General features: G+C 43.8%; 1 protein-coding gene across 1 annotated transcript in view; it reads right to left on the bottom strand.

Annotated features, from left to right (window-relative positions):
* Positions 1-20823, bottom strand: part of carmil2 (capping protein regulator and myosin 1 linker 2) — a gene marked incomplete at its 5' end in the record, with an annotated part of 72405 nt that overhangs the window by 45636 nt on the left and 5946 nt on the right. Inside the window, 4 exon segments of the mRNA XM_080002336.1 lie at positions 1462-1516; positions 1732-1828; positions 8206-8260; positions 13303-13392. Of these exon segments, the coding sequence (XP_079858462.1) occupies positions 1462-1516; positions 1732-1828; positions 8206-8260; positions 13303-13392 (297 nt within the window).

The following is a 20823-nucleotide window of genomic DNA, read 5'->3' as shown; positions in this document are numbered from 1 at the left end:
AGATGAACAAACGCGTGGAGACAAGGCAAACATATCAAAGATGTAATGCATCACTCATAACAACTTTTTTCATTTTCTGTGTCCGTATCGAAAATGCAGAAGTAGTTTTGACTCGTACTGGAGAATTTGGAGAATTCTGAATGTTCTGAATTTTGAATGGTCCTCAGAGATCGAGTTGGAGAATTACTTATACAGAGTTGTAATGTTCTGGGGGTTCCCCAATCAATATGCTTTGGTCCCTCCATCTGTAGCTGTGCGATAATATACACTGTGAAAAAAATCTAAATAAAAATGGTCTTTGTGTTGAAAAGTCAAAACATGGTCTACGATACAACCGTCTTTGAGGAAGTGTTCAAAACAATGTACCTATAGAGTTCGGGACACATTATTTATCACACATACTTCAGTTGACCATGAGCTCAGGGCCAGCCAGGGCCCTGAGCATTGGCCGTACAGGCAGTCGCCTAGGGCGCCAATCATCCATAGGGGGCGCTAGGCCAATAACAGAGAAATCAAATTAATTATTGGAAAAATATATATTTTTTAGAATACTAATTTTAATAGTATAGTTTTGGGACGCCCCAAAACCCCTGCCCGGCTGCTTGACAATTGGGCTGATACAACATAAAATATTGTGACGTTTGGCGGTATAACCACACAGGACTACATGAATGAGACACAGGCCATAGTTCCTTGGATAGCCGAAGCCTGGTTTATTCCCTGCCGAGCAACTCACAACCACCGCAGGAGCTGTCCAGTCAGAAAACAACAAGCAGTGCCATGTCCCTTTTATAGAAATGTTCTCTTTATCATGCTGTTTCATGCTAGAACTAGCAACAAGGGCTCGCCTCTGCATCCCTCACTGCTCTCCCTCCGCATCCTAACAATCCCACACAGAACAACTCAGAACCCACCCCCTAAACACCTACTATAGGCCAATTACTGTCATTTCTGGACACTTCCCCCAACACAACAAAACCCACAAATGAACTAGACGCCCCAGGTGGGTGTGAGGTAGCAGCATCTGAAGGCAAGTTGCGTACGGTTTGGGTGGTGAGGTATGCAGTGTGCATGGGAGGGTGGCGTGCAGCTGTAATGAATTTTGTGGCATGTGCACGCTGAGGGGCCTAAGGGGGGGCACCTTCTACATATCTCGCTTAGGGTTTAAAAAATGTTCAAGAAAAAAATTGTGAGACTGTCCTTGTACCACCTTTCAAATTATTTCAAAAAGTGACATGAAAAGCCATTGGTGTTTTACGAAAAGTCTGGGTGGATCTTCATTCCTCGCTTGCTAAACTCTGTGACAGCGGACACAACTATGATCAGGTTGCATGGATTTACAATGAATTGGTTTTCCAGTCAAGGCCACACCTCTGGCCAATTTTACTTCCTACGTTCCCCTCCATCATCCAACCTTTACAACCTGTTTTGATACTGTGGAAACCCAAAGGTGTCACTCACACACTCCTCATCCTGAATGAGCTGAACTATGCGCTGGATGATGTCAATAAGAGCTCTAATGGAGACAGAGACAGAGAGAGAGAGAGAGAGAGAGAGAACAATTACTACTACAACAATTACTATTATATCTACTAATACTTCTATTAGTAGCAGCATAGTGTCTATTAGTTACTAAGCTGTATAACCATTACTACTACAACCAATGATGAAAAACATACTAGTTTAATTACTACTACTAATACTAGTACTAATAGTTGACATTCCTCGGACCTCGACTTCCTTGGAAAGTTCCCGCCCAGCGCCAGTTGTCGGAGGGAGTGGCATCGACCCAGAGAATGAACCAGGGTCACCATGTCACTCTCAAAACCTGCATGAAGACGCACAGATTGAGAGAGAGATGTTTTTGCCAAATTATGATTTTTTTCAATTTATCTTTTTAATATATTGTGGTCTAGTGAAAACATATATGTTTACTTTGACATTTAACTAGTATGACTAGTATTCTTCTTACAATTGTTTTAATCTTTTATTTTAATGTATATATTTGCTTTTTGTTTTTCTCCTCAAATGTACTATTCATTCACTTGAAATCATGAATTACCAAAAATTATTAATTCCAAAATGTCTGTCTGTTGTGCTGCAAATCTTGTATGAAAGGTGCTATAAAAATAAAGTTCTGCGCTGAAATGGAAAACTATTTGAAACAGAATAACGGCAGAAGCAAAGAACACAGTTTGAGTCTTGTTTGAACCGTTATGTCACAAACATCTCGTGGTTGAAGTTTCATCCAAATCGATCCACATACGGAGCAGATACTAGTGAAAAACTGAACAAATTGAACCAGAGAGAATTGAACCCAAACCCCAAGTATTCAGCTGGTCCTGCTTGACTCACATGCCACTACAGTGGTACCTCGACTTACGACTGTAATTGGTTCTATAAGAACGGTCGTATGTTAAAACAGTCGGATGTCGAAGCAATTTGTACAGGAAGTATTAGACCAGGACTTGGATGACATTTTGTCTGGAGCACCAGCAGAAGGGAACAACCCTGTATGATTATTGTGAGATAAAGCCTGTGATAGAGTGCAGTTATATGACTTGGCCAGTAGAAGGACTCTATCTTAAGTGAATGCTCCTTCGCTCTCTCTGTCAGTTGTTGTACTGATAGCCAGCCTGGCATGTTACGGCCGCGCCACATGTTGCTGAAGACGGTTAATAAAAGGTGAACAAACCAGGAGTTGGTCTCTGTTACCTGACGGCAAAATACCAAGATACCACAAAGCCAATGAAGCAAAATATTTTGGGAACGTTTTATACGTTTTGTCGTCCAAGTTTGATTCACACCGATCTACATTTGTATCAGGAAATATTGATACAACTTTACAAACTCACTGGAAATTGAAGAACATTGGCATTACATTGTATTGTAATACACAGTCACATTATGAACCAATGCTGTATAAATCCACGTAACTTGTAATTCTAAATAATTGTTGGGAATGCTCCCACTTACTTAAATGCTCTTGTAAGAGCACATGTTACCCCCCCCCCCCCCCCCCCCCCCCGGATGCTGCGCTCATCAAATGAGCGTCGCCTGGCTTTCCCGGCCGTACAACCACGGCCGGCAGAGCCGTGGTTGTACGGCCGTGGTTGTAGTTCCACGTTGGTGGAACGAGCTGCCAAAAACCACCAGAGCAGGGGCCTCCCTCTCGGTCTTTAAGAAGCACTTGAAGACTCAGCTCTTCAGAGAGTACCTCCTCTCCTAACTTACAATTACTTAGCACTACTTAGCAGTATTTATTGTTACACTAATGTTTCTATTGCAATGTAGCTTGAATGTTATTCTCCCCTGTAAGTCGCTTTGTATAAAAGCGTCAGCTAAATGACTAAATGTAAATGTAAATGTAATTCGTGCTATATTGCACAGAATCCGGAGAACTGCAATAAGCATCTAACACAATTGGCTGGACAATGTGTATTGCTGCCTGCAGCTATATTTATTCAGGATCCAGCCTACAGAGCCATAATTATATATACATTTAAAATTGTATAACCCTAATTGTAATTGTTTGAGAAAACATTCTCTGAATTTTGAAACCTAAAACTATCTGGAACACCCACTTTGGCACAACACATGGTTTACGTTTTTGTTTTTTTACTGCGCTGTCACAAAGACCTTGTGGTTGGAGTTTCATCCAAATCGATCAACATACGGAGCAGATATTAACGAAAAAACCGACCAAATTTTGAGCAATTTTAACACAGACGAGCCAGTACATTTGCCGTTTTGTGAATGACTGAAATTATGCAACGCATAAGGATGGTGAAAGATATATTTTTGTTGTTGCACTTTATGTTTATTTAATACAACACAGTATATTAATTCTATTATTTAACTATAGAACCTGGAATCAGGATTGTGGCGCCGCCCCTTGCGGCTGCCACACATTTTGGTATTTTTTGGTATTTCTAGAGCTTATAGAGCTTATTGTGCATAATCACCGGGTATCATGACATTTTACTGCATATATGTATGACCGTATGTATATGTATTTGACAAATAATTTATTGAACTTGAACTTGAACATCTGACGCCGAAAAAATGGCGGCTAAAACTATCTGGAACACATACTTCAGAATAAGCTACAAACACCGTTGAGGTATCGTTTAAACCATTATGTCACGGGGTTCTCGTGGTTTAAATTTCATCCGAGTGGATCCACATATGGAGTGAAAAAAACTAACTAATTTGACCCAAAATATTCAGTTAGTCATGGTTAACTGATATGTCTCATTCTAAAATGAACGATTTACAGGAAGACACTTTATGACATCATCATATTATTTATTACATATTATTATTTAAATGTACAGATTCCGATTGAGAATGTCCAGTTGGATCATGTCCAGTGTGCAGCGTGGACTCGGTCACTCTGTAGTCTTTCGATGTCACCAAACTATTGATTTACGTGTGTATTTATATAGCTTCTTATCTGGTAGAAGTCAGAAGATCTGTTAGATTGATATTTTAAATCTGTGGTCCACATTACTTTGCCGGATTAATGAAAACATTTTTTTTAAATATCTTTAAAATGTCGTCAGCGCATCCCTTGAAAACATTGAAAAGTGCGACTAAGTGATGCGCTCAATATCCAGCAAGGCGTAGAAAAAATAGAAGCCGTGCAATGGTAACTACACACCGAAATACCAAAACGTTTTTCATATTTCATGGAAACATTACTTACTGAAAATGTAATGCCAGGAAAAAACTATACAAACACACACACAAACACACACACAGACACTGTTTGCATGTTAACAGGCATATTACTTATTTTTTATTGTTTTGTGTTCTTTGCGCGGCTTTACAATTCAATCTAAATGTTTGTAATCAAATGTGAGTGTGTGTGTGTGTGTGTGTGTGTGTGTGTGTGTGTGTGTGTGTGTGTGTGTGTGTGTGTGTATGTGTGTGTGTGTGTGTGTGTGTGTGTGTGTCTACCTCAGCTACTGAGGTCCAGTTCCAACCCAAACAGATGAGCTTTGGTTGCCAGACCTTGAAACACTAACCTGTATTTGAAATAAATTAATATGTTGAATTGAAATCACGTTACACATGTTCAATGATCATCTCTACAATTATATACCGTTTTATACAGTTGGTATTACATGCAAAAATATTGCATGACCCTCATATACATATATTAACTATACAATCTGATAATGTATATGAACGGTCTATATCTCTGTCAAAAACAAAACTAACCTGCACATATAGGCTTGATATGTCACATGGTTTTGCATATGTCCATAACAATTATGAATTCCTTGGAAAAAGGGACCATGTGTGGGAGCAAGAGAGCAAGGACCATTTTGGAGTCCCATTATAGAAGGGGTCTTCAAGAAAAACAGTGCTGCCACCCTCTAGATTTTATTACATCAAATGTTGTGTTCCTTTTTAAGCCTAGCCTATGACATATTTATAATGTCTTATTAACCTTTGTATATACTCAGTTACGATGCGTACTGTTCCTGTGTTTTAATTTTAGACTTTTATTTCTTTCCGTTAGTTTAGTGACTGGTCTGTGTGGGAAAAAAATACAGTAAAATCAATGTTTCTTTTTTTCCACAAATAATATACAGGTTTCACAAATCTGAAATAGGGTTTGAAATGCTGTTCAGGCTTTTTATTACAATGTAGTACACGTTTCACGACTATAAGTACTGTAGTTTTTTATCCAGAACTGGTATAAATGGCGGGTATTGAAAACACGGAAAAGTCCTCCTTTTCTATGTTTTCACGAATCCGAAATAGGGTTTTACATGCATTTAAAATCAATACAATAATACAAACCATCTACCATGTGTATTCATTGAAGTTTAGCCATGCACCACTTATGTCTGTCAAAGACACTGAAATTTAATTAATGGAATAATGAAAATTCAGAGGTTTTTGAACGCACAATAATGTCGGAAGCTGCTGGATATCAGCGGATTTCAGTTGAATACTGGAATAAAACAACACAGCTGTTCTACTGTTAATGGTTGGAGTTTACCCAATATTATTTTTTTTAATTATATTTTTAATTTATTTACATTTTTCACAAAATATATTTTGACATTTAAAAAGATTGGCGGACCCCCTGCAGTACCTCCATGGATCCCATAGAGGTCGCAGACATAAAATGATATTTTCTTGGCAAATCCTTGCATTGCTGAATTGCCTTATAATAAGGGCTGAGAGATACAACATCAATAACGATGATATAAGAAAATATATCATCTGGAATTTTGGTACTCATGATATTGTTTAATGCTGTCTTAGAGACTGCATCACAGTAATGTAAATGTAAGTAATGGAATTCAATTTCATTCTGTTTTATAATGTGAAAACATTACAATATATTGTGTGGATTAATTAAACATTGTGATTTTTTTCATTAATTAGCGGGCCAGATTTAACAATATATCATAAACACGGGCCGCACGGGCGGGCCGCATTTAGTTGTCTCGTGGGCCAGATGTGGCCCCCTGGCCTGTGGTTTGACACCCCAAAATCATTCAAAATCATTGGCCTGTTCCAGACAGAAAAATCCTTACAACATTAAATCATTTTAAAATTATGATCATTATTATAAAATTAATAAAAACAACTTCTAACAAATGAATATTATAGACCCTCAAAAAATTAGGACAAACTTAAAAATGAGTTTAATTTCAGAACAAAATATCGTATTATGTCTTGGCTCATGTTATGCACGTGAGAGCTTGCCGAGGTACTTTGGTAGCGGAGAGTCCCACATATTTAAGCTCCTGGCACTGACTAAAGAATTCTCGGACACTCTTCCTTAATACGCTCACGCGCACGCACACACACACACACACACACACACCATTGTAAATGTGACTCTTTTGTAAAAGGAAAATTGTATCGTTTTACACATGAAAGATATTCGGTCCAAGCCTTCTCCCTGAAGAACATCTGTTATAATGTGCATTGAGAGTGGTTCATATGGTTGTTGTTTTTTATTTTGATTTCAAATAAATATATAAAGCACGTAAAAAGTTGAACAGACATTTTAACTGAGGGACCCATAAAGTGTCTTGTTTTTGTTTGTTTTTTTATGTGTGTCTTTGTGTGTGTGCATTACAATTTCATTTAAGTAAATTAAAATTAAACAATGTTAATGATAATAACAACAACGTTATGATTATCCTTATTATAATTACTATTATTATAACAATAATAATGACAGCAACAACCATGATAGTAATAAGTATAAGGGGAAATGTTAGGCCCACGGCCTTCCAGCACTAGGCCAATTTCACACAACTGGGATCAATTACCTTCATCACCCACACAGTATTTATTCTCCAGCTCCGCAGTCACTCATTGCCAGACCGTCAACTAGTTTACCCAAGTTGTACTGCTACTGGCCTGGTTCCTAGTTCCTAGTTCCTAGCTCCTGTTCCTAGTTTATGACTCCTTGTGTCATCTTCCCCTAACCGGATCGCCGAACCCCCTGGTTCTGGGATACCCCTGGCTCCGGACCCACAACCCCCAGATGGAATGGCGCTCGGGTAGCGTGAGCGCCTGAAGCACGCACTGCCACGCCCACTGCCTCCGCTCGGCCTCTACCCCGCGGCCGGATGCACTGCCGGCGGTGACCGAGAGCCCCGACCTGTCCTATGTTCCATCGCAATATCTTGACCTGGCCCATGTTTTCAGCAAGCAGGGCATGCTGTCCATACCACCTCATCGCCCCTACAACTGCGCAATCAACCTCCTGCCAGGCGCCCCCCTCCCCTGCAGTCGCCTGTATAACCTCTCCCGGCCCGAACAGGAGTCCATGGAGGCCTACATCCGCGACTCTCTTTCCGCCGGGATCATTCGCCCCTCAAGGGAGACCGCAGACCTGCTTGTGGCTGAGGTGTTCTGCCACCACAGCATCCCCGCAGACGTGGTGTCGAACAGAGGTCCCCAGTTCATCTCCCAGGTCTGGAGCGCCTTCTGCTCGGCCCTGGGGGCACAGGTCAGTCTCTCCTCCGGCTTCCACCCCCAGACCAAGGGCCAGACGGAGCGGGCAAACCAGGAGGTGGAGGCCATGTTCCACTGCCTGACAACCACCAACCCCTCCTCCTAGAGCGACCAGCTGCCGTGGACTGAATACGCCCACAACACCATGGTCAATGCCTCCTGTCGCCTCCTGTCGCCCTTCCACTGCTCTCTGGGCTCCAAGCCCACATCCGTCGCTGCCGGAGGACATGGAAGAGGGCCCACTCTGCCCTACTCCAGGCATCTGGTGGGTCCCAGCGTCGGGCGAAACGGCACCGTAGGCCCACACCCACGTACGTCCCCGGACAAATGGTATGGCTCTCCGCCAAGGACTTGCCCCTCAAGGTGGACTTCCGAAAACTCGCTCCCCAGTATGTTGGCCCCTTCCCCATTGTATCCATCATCAACCCCTGTGCCGTTCATCTCCGCCTCCCTCCCTCCGTGTCCACCCAACCTATCATCGTCGAGCCGAGCTCTAGTGCTGAGGTTGCTGTGTAGTGTATCACTGCTCGTATTGTAATATTGCAACTTGGACTACTGGATTGACTCTGTACATTTCACTGCTATTTGCTGATCTGCCAACAAGCTTGTGTTGCAGACACACCCCCTATTCAGGTAAGTCCTCTCTTATGTGGGCGTGCTCTTAGCCAGGTGCAACCCTAATCACACGAGCAGCTGTATTCTATCACCTATTTATGGTCCTGCCCTTGAAGCGTTAGCTTCAAGCGTTGGCCCATTTGTAGTCGCTCTGTGTAAAGACGCACGTCTACCTCTGCACGTCAACCGAAGCAAGGACACCGAACAAGGCAAACCTGCCTTCTTTCTCTCACTCCATACAAAATGTGCTACTACCGCATCCCTCCAACTTCAAGGTCACCCAGAAAGCCTCGTTATACCATACGCCGATGCAATCCGGGTAACCTCAGGTCCCTGCAGCAAACATCTTCTGCAAAGACCTCCTTCTCTGTTGGCTTGTGGAATTGTCGATCTGCAGTTAACAAGGCAGACTTCATTTCTGGTAATGCCAACCAACTCTCCTTAGAGCTCCTTGCTCTCACTGAGACATGGATTAAACCGGAAGATAGCGCAACCCCGGCTGCACTCTCCACTAACTACTCATTCTCCCACACATCCAGACCATCTGGCCGTGGTGGTGGGACTGGCCTGCTAATTTCCAACACATGGAAATTTAATCCACTGCTGCCTTTAAACAACTTTGCCTCCTTTGAATATCACGCCGTCTTGGTGACTGCTCCGGTGAAAGCCTATGTGGTCGTCATCTACCGTCCACCAGGACAACTAGGTGACTTCCTACATGAGCTTGACACCCTGCTGTCATCAATCCCTGAGCACGAGTGTCCCATGCTCGTCCTCGGAGACATGAACATCCACTTGGACAGTGCGAGCTCGGCTGACTTCCTGTCTTTGGTTCGCTCGTTCGACCTAAGACAGATCCCGACTCCACCGACTCACAAGGCTGGCAAAGAGCTTGATCTCATTCTTGCTCGGAGCTGTACCACCGACAACCTATGGGTCACTCCTCTTCATCTCTCTGACCACTTCTTCATCCACTTCAATGTCCAGCTACCAAAACAACCCCCCACCTCCCCACCCATGGTTACTATCCGCAGCAATCTCCGCAACTTGTCTCCCACCCACTTCTCCTCTGTGCTCTCCTCTTCTCTTCCACCCCACGGCACTTTCTCCTCTCTGCAGGTTAATGATGCCACTGACTCCCTCTGCTCCACCTTGAGCTCATGTCTGGATAGCCTGTGTCCACTATCCACCAGACCTGCTCGTTCAACCCAGTCGCACCCTTGGCTGACTGACACCCAACGCGCACCGACCTCAGAGCAGCCGAGAGGAAATGGCACAAATCCAAAACAACTGAGGATCTGGCTAGCTACCAGACACTGCTGTCCTCCTTCTCCTCCAGCATCACTGCTGCTAAGAAGGCCTTCTTCAACGATAGGATCAACGGTGCCACAGACACACGTAAGTTATTCGCCACCTTCAAGTCTCTGCTTTACCCTCCACCACCTCCCCCAGCTACTAACCTCACTGCCGACTGCCTTGCCTCCTTTTTTACTAACAAAGTGGCAGCCATCAGCAGCCAATTCACTAAACAACTTACTCACAACCTGTCTTCTCCAGCCCTAGGCTCATCGTTCCCTGGTTTCACCCCCCTCGCTGAAAGTGAGGTGTCTAAACTACTAACATGTAGCCGTCCTACTACCTGTCCGCTAGATCCGATCCCATCCAACCTCCTTCAAGCCATATCACCGACTATCACCCCGGCAATCACACATGTGATTAATTCTTCCCTAACTTCCGGCACTTTCCCTTCCGCTTTCAAAGCGGCTCGGGTCGCACCACTGCTCAAAAAACCCTCACTCGATCCCAATCAAGTAGGAAACTATCGGCCGGTCTCTCTCCTCCCATTCCTTTCCAAAACCGTAGAGAGGGCGGTCTCTAGACAGGTTACAGAGTACCTGTCAAGAAACAACCTTCTTGATACACTTCAATCTGGCTTCAAAAGTGGTCACTCCACTGAAACAGCCCTGTTGTCTGTGACAGAGGCCTTAAAAACTGCTAGAGCTGCTGCCAAATCCTCGGTTCTCATTCTGCTAGACTTATCAGCTGCTTTTGACACTGTCAATCATTGCATACTCCTGTCCATACTCTCAAGCATGGGCATAACGGGCAGTGCACTTTCCTGGTTCGAATCTTACCTTACTGGGCGCTCGTTCAGTGTGACATGGCGAGGCCAGCTGTCTGTGCCTCACAACCTCACCACAGGGGTGCCCCAAGGCTCGGTGCTAGGACCCCTCCTCTTTGCCATATACACCACCTCACTGGGCCCGATCATCCGCTCACATGGCTTTTCATATCACTGCTATGCGGATGATACTCAACTCTATCTGTCCTTCCCGCCAGACGACCCTACTATCTCGACGCGGATCTCGGATTGTCTCACTGACATATCCACATGGATGAAGGATTATCATCTTCAACTAAATCTGGCGAAAACGGAACTGCTGGTCTTCCCGGCCAAACAAGGTATTTATCACGACATTGATATTAAAATCGACTCTCTATCTCTTGTTCCTACCAAGGCTGCAAGGAATCTTGGTGTCATTAGTAATGACCAACTGACATTCTCGGACCATGTTGCCGCAGTCTCCCGGTCCTGCCGCTTCGCACTACTCAACATCCGAAAAGTCAGGCCGTACCTGACCCAATATGCCACTCAACTGCTGGTACAAACCTTGGTGATGTCCCGTCTCGACTACTGCAATGCCCTCTTAACAGGCTTGCCGGCCTGTGCGGTGAAGCCACTTCAGATGATACAGAATGTGGCGGCGCGACTGGTGTTCAACCAGCCAAAGAGGGCACATGTCACTCCGCTGCTCATCGAGCTCCACTGGTTACCTGTAGCCGCCCGCATCAAGTTCAAGTCTCTTATGCTGGCCTACAGAGTGATTGTTGGGAATGCTCCCGCCTACTTAAATGCTCTTGTAAGAGCACATGTTGCCCCCCGGATGCTGCGCTCGTCAAATGAGCGTCGCCTGGCTCTGCCGGCCATACAGCCACAGCAATCCAGGTTATTCTCATTTGTAGTTCCACGTTGGTGGAACGAGCTGCCAAAAATGACCAGAGCGGGGACCTCCCTCTCTGTCTTTAAGAAGCACCTGAAGACCCAGCTCTTCAGTGAGTACCTCCTGTCCTAATCTACAATTACTTTGCACCACCTTGCAGTATTTATTGTTACACCAATGTTGTTGTTACACTAATCTCTGTCGCAATGTAGCTGAATGTTATTCTCCCTTGTAAGTCGCTTTGGATAAAAGCGTCTGCCAAATGACTAAATGTAAATGTAAATGTATCATGTGTCCCTGCTTAAGCCAGTGGTCTCCAGCCCCCTCTCCCTCCCCTCCAAGGCCCCACCACCCCCCCACACCATCAACGATCACCCGGCCTACACAGTGCGGCACCTGCTGGACGTGCGGCGCCGGGGGAGGGGCCTTCAGTACTTCGTGGACTGGGGGGGGGTACGGTCCGGAGGACCGCTCCTGGGTGCCCCGGAAACAGATCCTGGATGCCTCCCTCATCCAGGATTTCATCCGCACTCGCCCTTCTGGTTCCAGATGTCCGTAGAGGGGGGGGTACTGTTAGGCCCACGGCATCCCAGCACCACTAGAGGCCAATCTTGACCCATCCGCGGCTCCTCCTTTAAGCGAATTTCACACACCTGGGATCAATTACCTTCATCACCCACACAGTATTTATTCTCCAGCTCCCCAGTCACTCATTGCCAGACCGTCAACTAGCTTACCCAAGTTGTACTGCTACTGGCCTAGTTCCTAGTTCCTAGCTTCTAGCTCCTGTTCCTAGTTTTTGTCTCCTTGTTTCATCTTCCCCTACCCTGCTTGTCTCCTTTCATCAACCAAGTCTGTCCATCCCTCTCCATCCAGCCCGGTTCCCTGTCTCTCCACCCGGATCCTGGACCCCTCCTTCCCGGTCATCATCATCCCTGCCCTGCTCCATCCCTACCTGACCGGGTCCCCCCGGCCATCTTCACCGTGTGGTCTAATAAACATCCTTTGTCTGCCTCTCTGTGTTGTGTGTTTGGGTCCCTCCTAGCTCCGGTCGTAACAGGAAAAGTCAGACAAGACAAGACAAGACAAGGAAAAAATCAAATAGGGCTGAATATTCCGGCTTTTGAAAACAAACAATAAATACAGGTCTTGTTTCAAACTTACCTGTGGATTAAAGGGTTCTTGGCCAAGTTGAGATAGGAATGTTTGGGACAACCTCCCACAGACAGGGACACAAACAACAACACAATCACGTTTGGCTCTGTCAGTGTCGTTTCTATATACTGACTGTGTCTTTAAATTGAATACAGTCGCAAAATATGCTGAATAATTTCGGAAAACAAAAATAGTGACATGAAATGCATGCATTCATCCCAAACAGCGGACTTACTGTGTCCAGTGGGCAGTCAGTGTGATTGAGGTCTAAATGGCACAGCAAGATCAGATGTGATTGAGGAAAAGGAAATTAAAATTTGTAAAAAGCTTCAATGAAAATGTCATTCACCTAAAAAAATAAAAAAATCCAGACTTTCATGTCAGGAAAAAGAGTGCAGTGCTTACTTTATCTTATTTGGAGCATAATCCACAAATCTACAGGCAAGTTTTAAGCTTCACAGATATTTTTTTTCATTTTTTTACTACAGCTTTTCATTTTATTCTCATTGGCTGATTCCTGATAGAGTGTTACCGTGGCCTCCTCTGTGGCCAGGCTGCCAGGATTTCCAGAAAGATCCTGGTGTCTCAGGGAGGTAGAGAACAGCTGATTGGCACGCAAAGCCTGTGACAGGATGCACAGACCTGAAAATGTATGGATGTAAAGAAAGAAAGACAGACAGACAGACAGACAGACAGACATGATAAAACTATAATCATCGATACTTTGAGCACTAAATTCATCTATGTACTAAACTGACCCTGGAACCGTTTTGAAATGTTTACAACGTTCTCCGTGTGCTTTTAATAATAACTATGTAATTTTCCACTCTTGAAAAATATTAATAACCAGTCGAGGAAGTTTCATCATCCTTTTTTGCCTTTTAATGTTCCTGCTGTACGGTATTTGAGTGCAAAGGCAAAGATCTTCAACCTTTTACAGCCCAAGGAGCCCTTGGTGTATACACCGCGTTCCAAATTATTATGCAAATTGGATTTAAGTGTTATAAACATCAAATTATTGTTTTTTCAACTAAACTCATGGATGGTATTGTGTCTCAGGGCTCTTTGGATCACTAAAATTAATCTCAGACACCTGTGATAATTAGTTTGCCAGGTGAGCCCAATTAAAGGAAAAGAAAAAGGACGTTCCACATTATTAAGCAGGCCACAGGTTTCAAGCAATATGGGAAAGAAAAAGGATCTCTCCGCTGCCAAAAATGTCAAATAGTGCAATGCCTTGGACAAGGTATGAAAACATTAGATATTTCACAAAAACTTAAGCATGATCATCGTCCTGTGAAGAGATTTGTGGCTGATTCAGAGCACAGACGGGTTCGTGCAGATAAAGGCATAATGAGGAAGGTTTCTGCCAGACAAATTCATTGGATTAAGAGAGCAGCTGCTAAAATGCCATTACAAAGCAGCAAACAGGTATTTGAAGCTGCTGGTGCCTCTGGAGTCCCGCGAACCTCAAGGTGTAGGATCCTCCAGAGGCTTGCAGTTGTGCATAAACCTACTATTCAGCCACACCTAACCAATGCTCACAAGCAGAAACGATTGCAGTGGGCCCAGAAATACATTAAGACTAATTTTCAAACAGTCTTGTTTACTGATGAGAGCCATGCAACCCTGGATGGTCCAGATGGATTGTGTAGTCGATGGTTGGTGGATGGCCACCATGTCCCAACAAGGCTGTGACGTCAGCAAGGAGGTGGTGGAGTCATGTTTTGGGCCGGAATCATTGGGAGAGAGCTGGTAGGCCCCTTTAGGGTCCCTGAAGGTGTTAAATGACCTTGGCAAAGTATATAGAGTTTCTGACTGACCACTTTCTTCCATGGTACAAAAAGAAGAACTGTGTCTTCCGTAGCAAAATCATCTTCATGTATGACAATGCACCATCTCATGCTGCAAAGAATACCTCTGTGTCATTGGCTGCTATGAACCTTTGGAGCATCCTCAAGCAAAAGACCTATGAGGGTGGGAGGCAGTTCACATCAAAACAGCAGCTCTGGGAGGCTATTCTGAAATCCTGCATAGAAATTCAAGCAGAAACCCTCCAAAAACTCACAAGTTCAATGGATGCAAGAATTGTGAGGTGATATCAAGGAGGCTCCTGTGTTAACATGTAACTTGGCCTGGTTAGATGTTTTTGACTGAAATAGCTTTTGATTTCAGTAAATATAACCTCCTAATGCTGCAAATTCTACAAATGACCATTTTCAGTTCTTTACAACCTATAAATTGTTTTGAAACTCTGTTGTGCATAATAATTTGGAACAGTGCATTTTGAGTTTTTTATTTTTGAAAAAAATACTGTTATCATTGGGAGGTTTGTTCAATAACATTAGAATTATACCCTAACGATTGATGACTTGAAAATTATACTGACTGTCATTTGCATCGACTATTTAGGAAAATCAGAGAAAAATATAATTTGCATGATAATTTGGAACGTGGTATAGAGAAACAGAGCATGGACCCCATCGATTTTATTAAATAAAATGTAGCCTTATTAAGCCTTATTAACCTATTTATATACTCAGTAATGATGCTTACGGTTCCTGTGTGTTTTTATTTAAGATTTTTATTTTTTTATTAATTTGTTTAGTTCCGTTAGTAGACAAGTCTGACTGGCCTGTGTGCAGTGAAATACCCCTTTTCTCTGTTTTCCCAAATAAAATCAAGTTTTCACAAATCTGAAATAGGATTTTATATGCTGTTTAATATCAATGCAATAATACAAACGATTTACCATCTGTTTTTATTAAAGTTCAGCCATGCAGCAGTTATTTCTGTCAGAGACAGTATGTTGCTGACGTTTCTGAGGTTTGTGAACATTACTTAGAAATCATAGGGTTTTGAATGCACCATAACATCAGAAGCTGCAAATCGGCTCCCTTTCAGCTGATTACTGAGATTTAAAAAAACGTAGCCATTATACTTGGTTAATGGGTGGGGTTTACTCAATATCATTTTTTTGTCAAAAATACATTTTACATTTTACACATAAATTATTTTGACATTTCAAAAAATGGGCCTCGGAGTTGCGGACCTCAGTGGAAGACCACTGTGCTAAGGAATATGACTGGGCTGGTTGCCTGGGTTTAGGTTCATATTCTGCAGGCAGCTTGCTGCATTCTAAAACTAGCACTGAGCAATCTGAGGAAAATATTGAACCACAGAAGTTTATTAGCGGCAGATAAAATATGACACATATTTTGAACAATCTGTGTTGCTTGTTTGTGTGGGGTGTTTGTGTATATATGTGTGTGTGTGTGTGTGTGTGTGTGTGTGTGTGTGTGTGTGTGTGTGTGTGCGCGCGTGTACCTCTCAAAGACATAGACACTCTGGACAGAGACAGGCATCTTAAACCCACAGCCCGACTTCTTAACACTTGGCTTAGAGCTATCACACCTGATTGGAACACACAAACATAATATATAAGATCCATAGATCCACAGATAATATATTGGCTTCATAATTTTTCTTCTGAAGTGGCTAAAAATTCTTCTAGTGGAGATAAACTCAGAATTTCCAGTGAAAATGCTTCAGATTATGAAGGGAACGAATGATAAAAATTCTGTATATACAGTATATTTATTGGAATGGATTATGGATCGATTATTGGTTTGAATCGATTTGTTCCCTTTGGTCAACCAATGGGTATCATTTAACCTTCAGAGAGCGCATTTTCTCAACTGTTCATTGTGTACTGACACTACCCAGATGCATAATGGTTAAGAACAAAACAAAAACAACACCTTTGTCCTCAATGTGATTGGCAGAGAGGTTGATTACATTTCATTACATTTAGCAGACGCTTTTATCCAAAGCGACTTACAAATATTCAAACACCGATGGACGCAGCCATCAGGAGCAATTAGGGGTTGCGGTTAAGGGGGGTTAAGTGGTTTTCTCAAGGAGACTACAGCATGCTAGCAGGAGGAGCCTGGGATCGAACCAGCAAAGTTTAGATTACTAGATGACCAGCTCTACCTCCTGAGCGACCATCCCCGCAGTGCAGTGATGGAGTGCAGAGGAGAGAAAACATGTTCTCCAAGGGCGGCCGCAATTTTGACTGTAAAATCCCTACAGTGGGATTGTAAAGCAAGAACATATTAACACCGCGTTCAGCAAAGTAAAATAATACTGAATTAGATTCTAAGGCTTTTGGATGCTTGATTTGCTCATTTTAATTATATGAAGTCCAAATCAGTTCCTTTAGGAGGTCTTTCCCCCCAATTTGCATGCAAAGTGGTCAGAAAAAAATGGCCAAATCAAAACCCTTATGTCACTATACATACAGATGCCAAAACACACACACACACACACACACACACACACACACACACACACACACACACACACACACACACACACACACACACACACACACACACACACACACACACACACACACACACACACACACACACACACACACACACACACACACACACACATTCTGAGTCCGCCAGCCTCCAGTGTGAGTTCCTCTAGACCAGATGATCTGGAGAACAGGAAGATCAGATGTTGTTGAACCTCTAGTGGCTGGACACAGAGGGGGGGGGGGGGGGTGTTAAGTTTCTCAATCATAAAGTCTTTAGCAAGATTCCACTATGAGCAGTTATAAATGAAGGGAAAAAACACTTTGATAATTGGATTCTGTCTGTATTTGTTAACTACTGGAATTGTTTCCATTGCTCCAATACAGATCCGTGTAGCCGTTTCGCCCACCACACACCACCCAAGTGCCGTTTTCAGGGAACTCCGGCACAGATACACAGACGACAGGGTTTCAAAAACATAGGTTATTGTAGAGAGTGGGCTAGGTGGAATAAGCCCCGGAGCAGATGGACATGTGTCGTGACAAGGGCTCCTATCCTGATTGTGTGTGGGGATGGGCATTTTACCTGTTGCTCATTAGACCAACCAACGAGCAACAGGTATGCAGCCACTCTGATCATGGGCCCCAATTACCTTGACCATGGACAGATGTGTCCCAGCACCGTAGAGCATTGAAAAAAGCTTGATGTCTCCAGTGATTCTACAGTATAAGCTCGATATGCACAGCATGTACGCTTAGGCATGTGAAGTGCACTGCCCACCTTCTATTGTTCGCTGGGACCTCCTCAGGTAGGGTGAGTGGAGATGTTCCAGTGGCCGAACATATCCAGACCCATGTTTGGGGTTCGTTGCTGAGATGATCAGATGGAAGATCTGTCATCTTCTGATCCGCTGTCTGTTCAATGTGACACACTTACGCAGATTGCTGGAGATGCATTTATTTGCCCCCACGATCCAGATGCTCTCTTTGCAGATATCTCCCTCAATGACACCTCTGCCTTGATGTTTAACTCTCTCATGGTAGTGGTTTATGAGTAGATTAGCAACATGGCTGCAGCCAGACATGATGAGAGGGTGTTTCTCCTCTATCTCAAGCGGAGCATGTTGGAGTCGATCACCTATTCTTAGGAGTCGATTGCCATCAAGGATAGGGTTGAGCTTCCTCGGGGAACTGCCTTTTGGAATGACTTCCCATTTCTTCACACAGGACATCTCAGCTTGGTATGCTTCCTTTTGTACACATCTGATGATGATAGCCTTGTGCTTGTGACAGCATATCAGCTGTGTGAGCCTTTGAACAGTGATGCCAACCATTGCAATCTTGTTTGTTGCTGTCCTTCTCAGACCTAAAGGACTGAACAATGTGAATGAGGCCATAGCTCTGACAAAGGATTGCCATGTGGAAAACCTTTCAAAGCTGTGTCTGTCTCAACAGAATGTGCCAGGAAATCTGGACCGGTAAGCCAGTTGGTGTCTGAGTGTCGAGCTGCAGGCACTAGCTTGGTGGAAACATCTACACTGTTCTGATTGGTGTGGACATAATGCCACTGTTCAGGATGTGTGGATTTCCTTATCCGTTCACCCTGTTGCTGACGTACACATAAAACCTCCTGGTTTCATTATGAATGTACCCCAGCATCACCTTGCTGCCGGTATAGAACTTCAGACTGTTGGGGTTGAAGTCCAGCTCACTCACAACCAGTTCAGCAATTTCCACTGCAAGGACAGCAGTACCTCAATCAAGTCCGGGAACAGTATGTGCCGACACGGGGGCTAACTAGGCTTTCCCAATGATGAAACCAACATGGCATTTTCCTTCAACATCCATTACCTTGAGGGATGCCACAGCTGCAATGGCCTTTATGGAAGTGTCTGAAAAGATGTGGATCTCTGTATGTTGGGCAGTGGAGAGGGAGGCTGCGATGTAGGCTTGAGGGTTTTCGAACTGTTCTAGATATCGAGGCGAACCTCAATTGCCAAATACATGGACTTTTATCCTGTATTCCACAACTTCCTTGGTGGTCATTGTCTTTGAACCACAGGAAAATAAGGAAGTTCCTCTGTTCCTCGCTGACAATGAAGCTATGGAACATTTGTTCAAATTCTGCTGTGATGGCTACCTGCTCACCTAAACCGCATCAGTACTTCCAGCAAGCTGTTGTTTAAGTCTGGTGCTGTCAGCAGCACATCGTCAATGAGGTGCTGAGATGTAAAATGCTGGAGTAAAACACAAGTCGAATTTCACCAGGCTTCAGGCTTTCTTTCGAGAGTACGGCAGAGGCTGGTGAAGTGGGTCAGATCTTGTCACCTGTTGTCTGGGATTGTCGCTTTAGCATGCAAAACGGAAGGGAGGCCACCCATCTGTCACATCATCAATGAACATCTTCTTGTCCATCAACTGAATAGACCGTCTGTCCTCAATGGACGGGCGACCTTGTTGTCATCCTCTGTTCTTTCGCATATCTAAATTCCCATTGAACGATCACCAGCATTATGAAGTGGGCTGTCAGAGAAATGAGAGCACTGCAGGTTTTGAGAGCTGAGAGGCTTTGTGCCTGTTCTTATTGTGAGCTTCTCTTTAAAGACACGGTGGTTGGGACATGGGCTGCCAAGAGTGGCAGCCATTCTCCAGAACATTAGTCTGGTATGCGTTGAGTCCGGTATGCTGGGTGCAGCTTGTGAGCTGCACGCAGACAGACTTCTCCAACTACAACCCAATCAAGGTCAAGTCTTTGGGCATAGGGAGCATTGCTTGGCCTATAACGCTGGTCTCTTATCTTATAGACTTGTAAGATATGCCAGCTTAGGAGAAGGAGAATCTGTGCATCAGGGTCAAGTTCAGGAATGAGGTGAACAATATACTTAAGTTGAGAGTGGCGCTTGCCAGCCTCAGAAGTAGGTATTTCTAACCTATCATCCAGCATCGGCTGCACTCTATGAGTGTGGGAAGAAGCACACCGGACTTCCATCTAAGGGCTGAGCGATGAAGCAGGTTCCTCTTCTCCCAGACCAGATCTTTGTGACTCTAGCACATGTGCGCAGAGTGTAGTGAGAATCTGCACCCTTGAGGTCGAACAAGCCAAGGAACTCGGACCAAGCGAGTACCTATTAATTTGGTCCGTTTTTTTAGAGCATATTTTAGAGAGGGCAGATTTTACAGCAGGAACAGGAGCGATTGGCTTCACCAAACACTTCTGTGAATTTGGAGATTGTCAGGAGAAGCCTCTTCCCTTTCCTCCCCGCCTTGCTCTAAGTCAGGGTCTTTGATGGTCCATGGAGCTGGTCCTGGATGAAAAACTGTGACATGTGTATTGCTGTCACACTCTTTGCACTGAATGGCCATTTTGCAGTCTGTAGCTACATGATCAGTTGAAGAGCAGCTCTGAAACAAGTCCCACTCTTCTTGAGAAATGCTTTTGTAACCTAGGTAAATACAACCTTAACCAAATAAAAGGTTAAATAATATTAATAATTAATAATTATTAATTCACTTTCTGTTTACCTCACTGGATTGTGTTTTTGTTGACTTTTGAACACGGATTTGGTGAGTTAAAAACTATATTTCAATGTTTCAGTTGGCACGCTATTTCCTTGTTTTTCAAGCTGAATGTGCAGCCGAAACTGCCAGTAACTAAGCTAAGACAGTGTGAGTACGTTTATGTTGTGCATCTTGTGTTTTTTTCTATGTGTAAAGCGACTTGAGAAG

Source organism: Zeus faber (genome assembly GCF_960531495.2).
Source record: "Zeus faber genome assembly, chromosome: 6".
Lineage (NCBI taxonomy): Eukaryota > Metazoa > Chordata > Actinopteri > Zeiformes > Zeidae > Zeus > Zeus faber.
The sequence above is the reverse complement of the archived record's forward strand: the minus strand, read 5'-3'. Positions and strand labels throughout refer to the sequence as shown.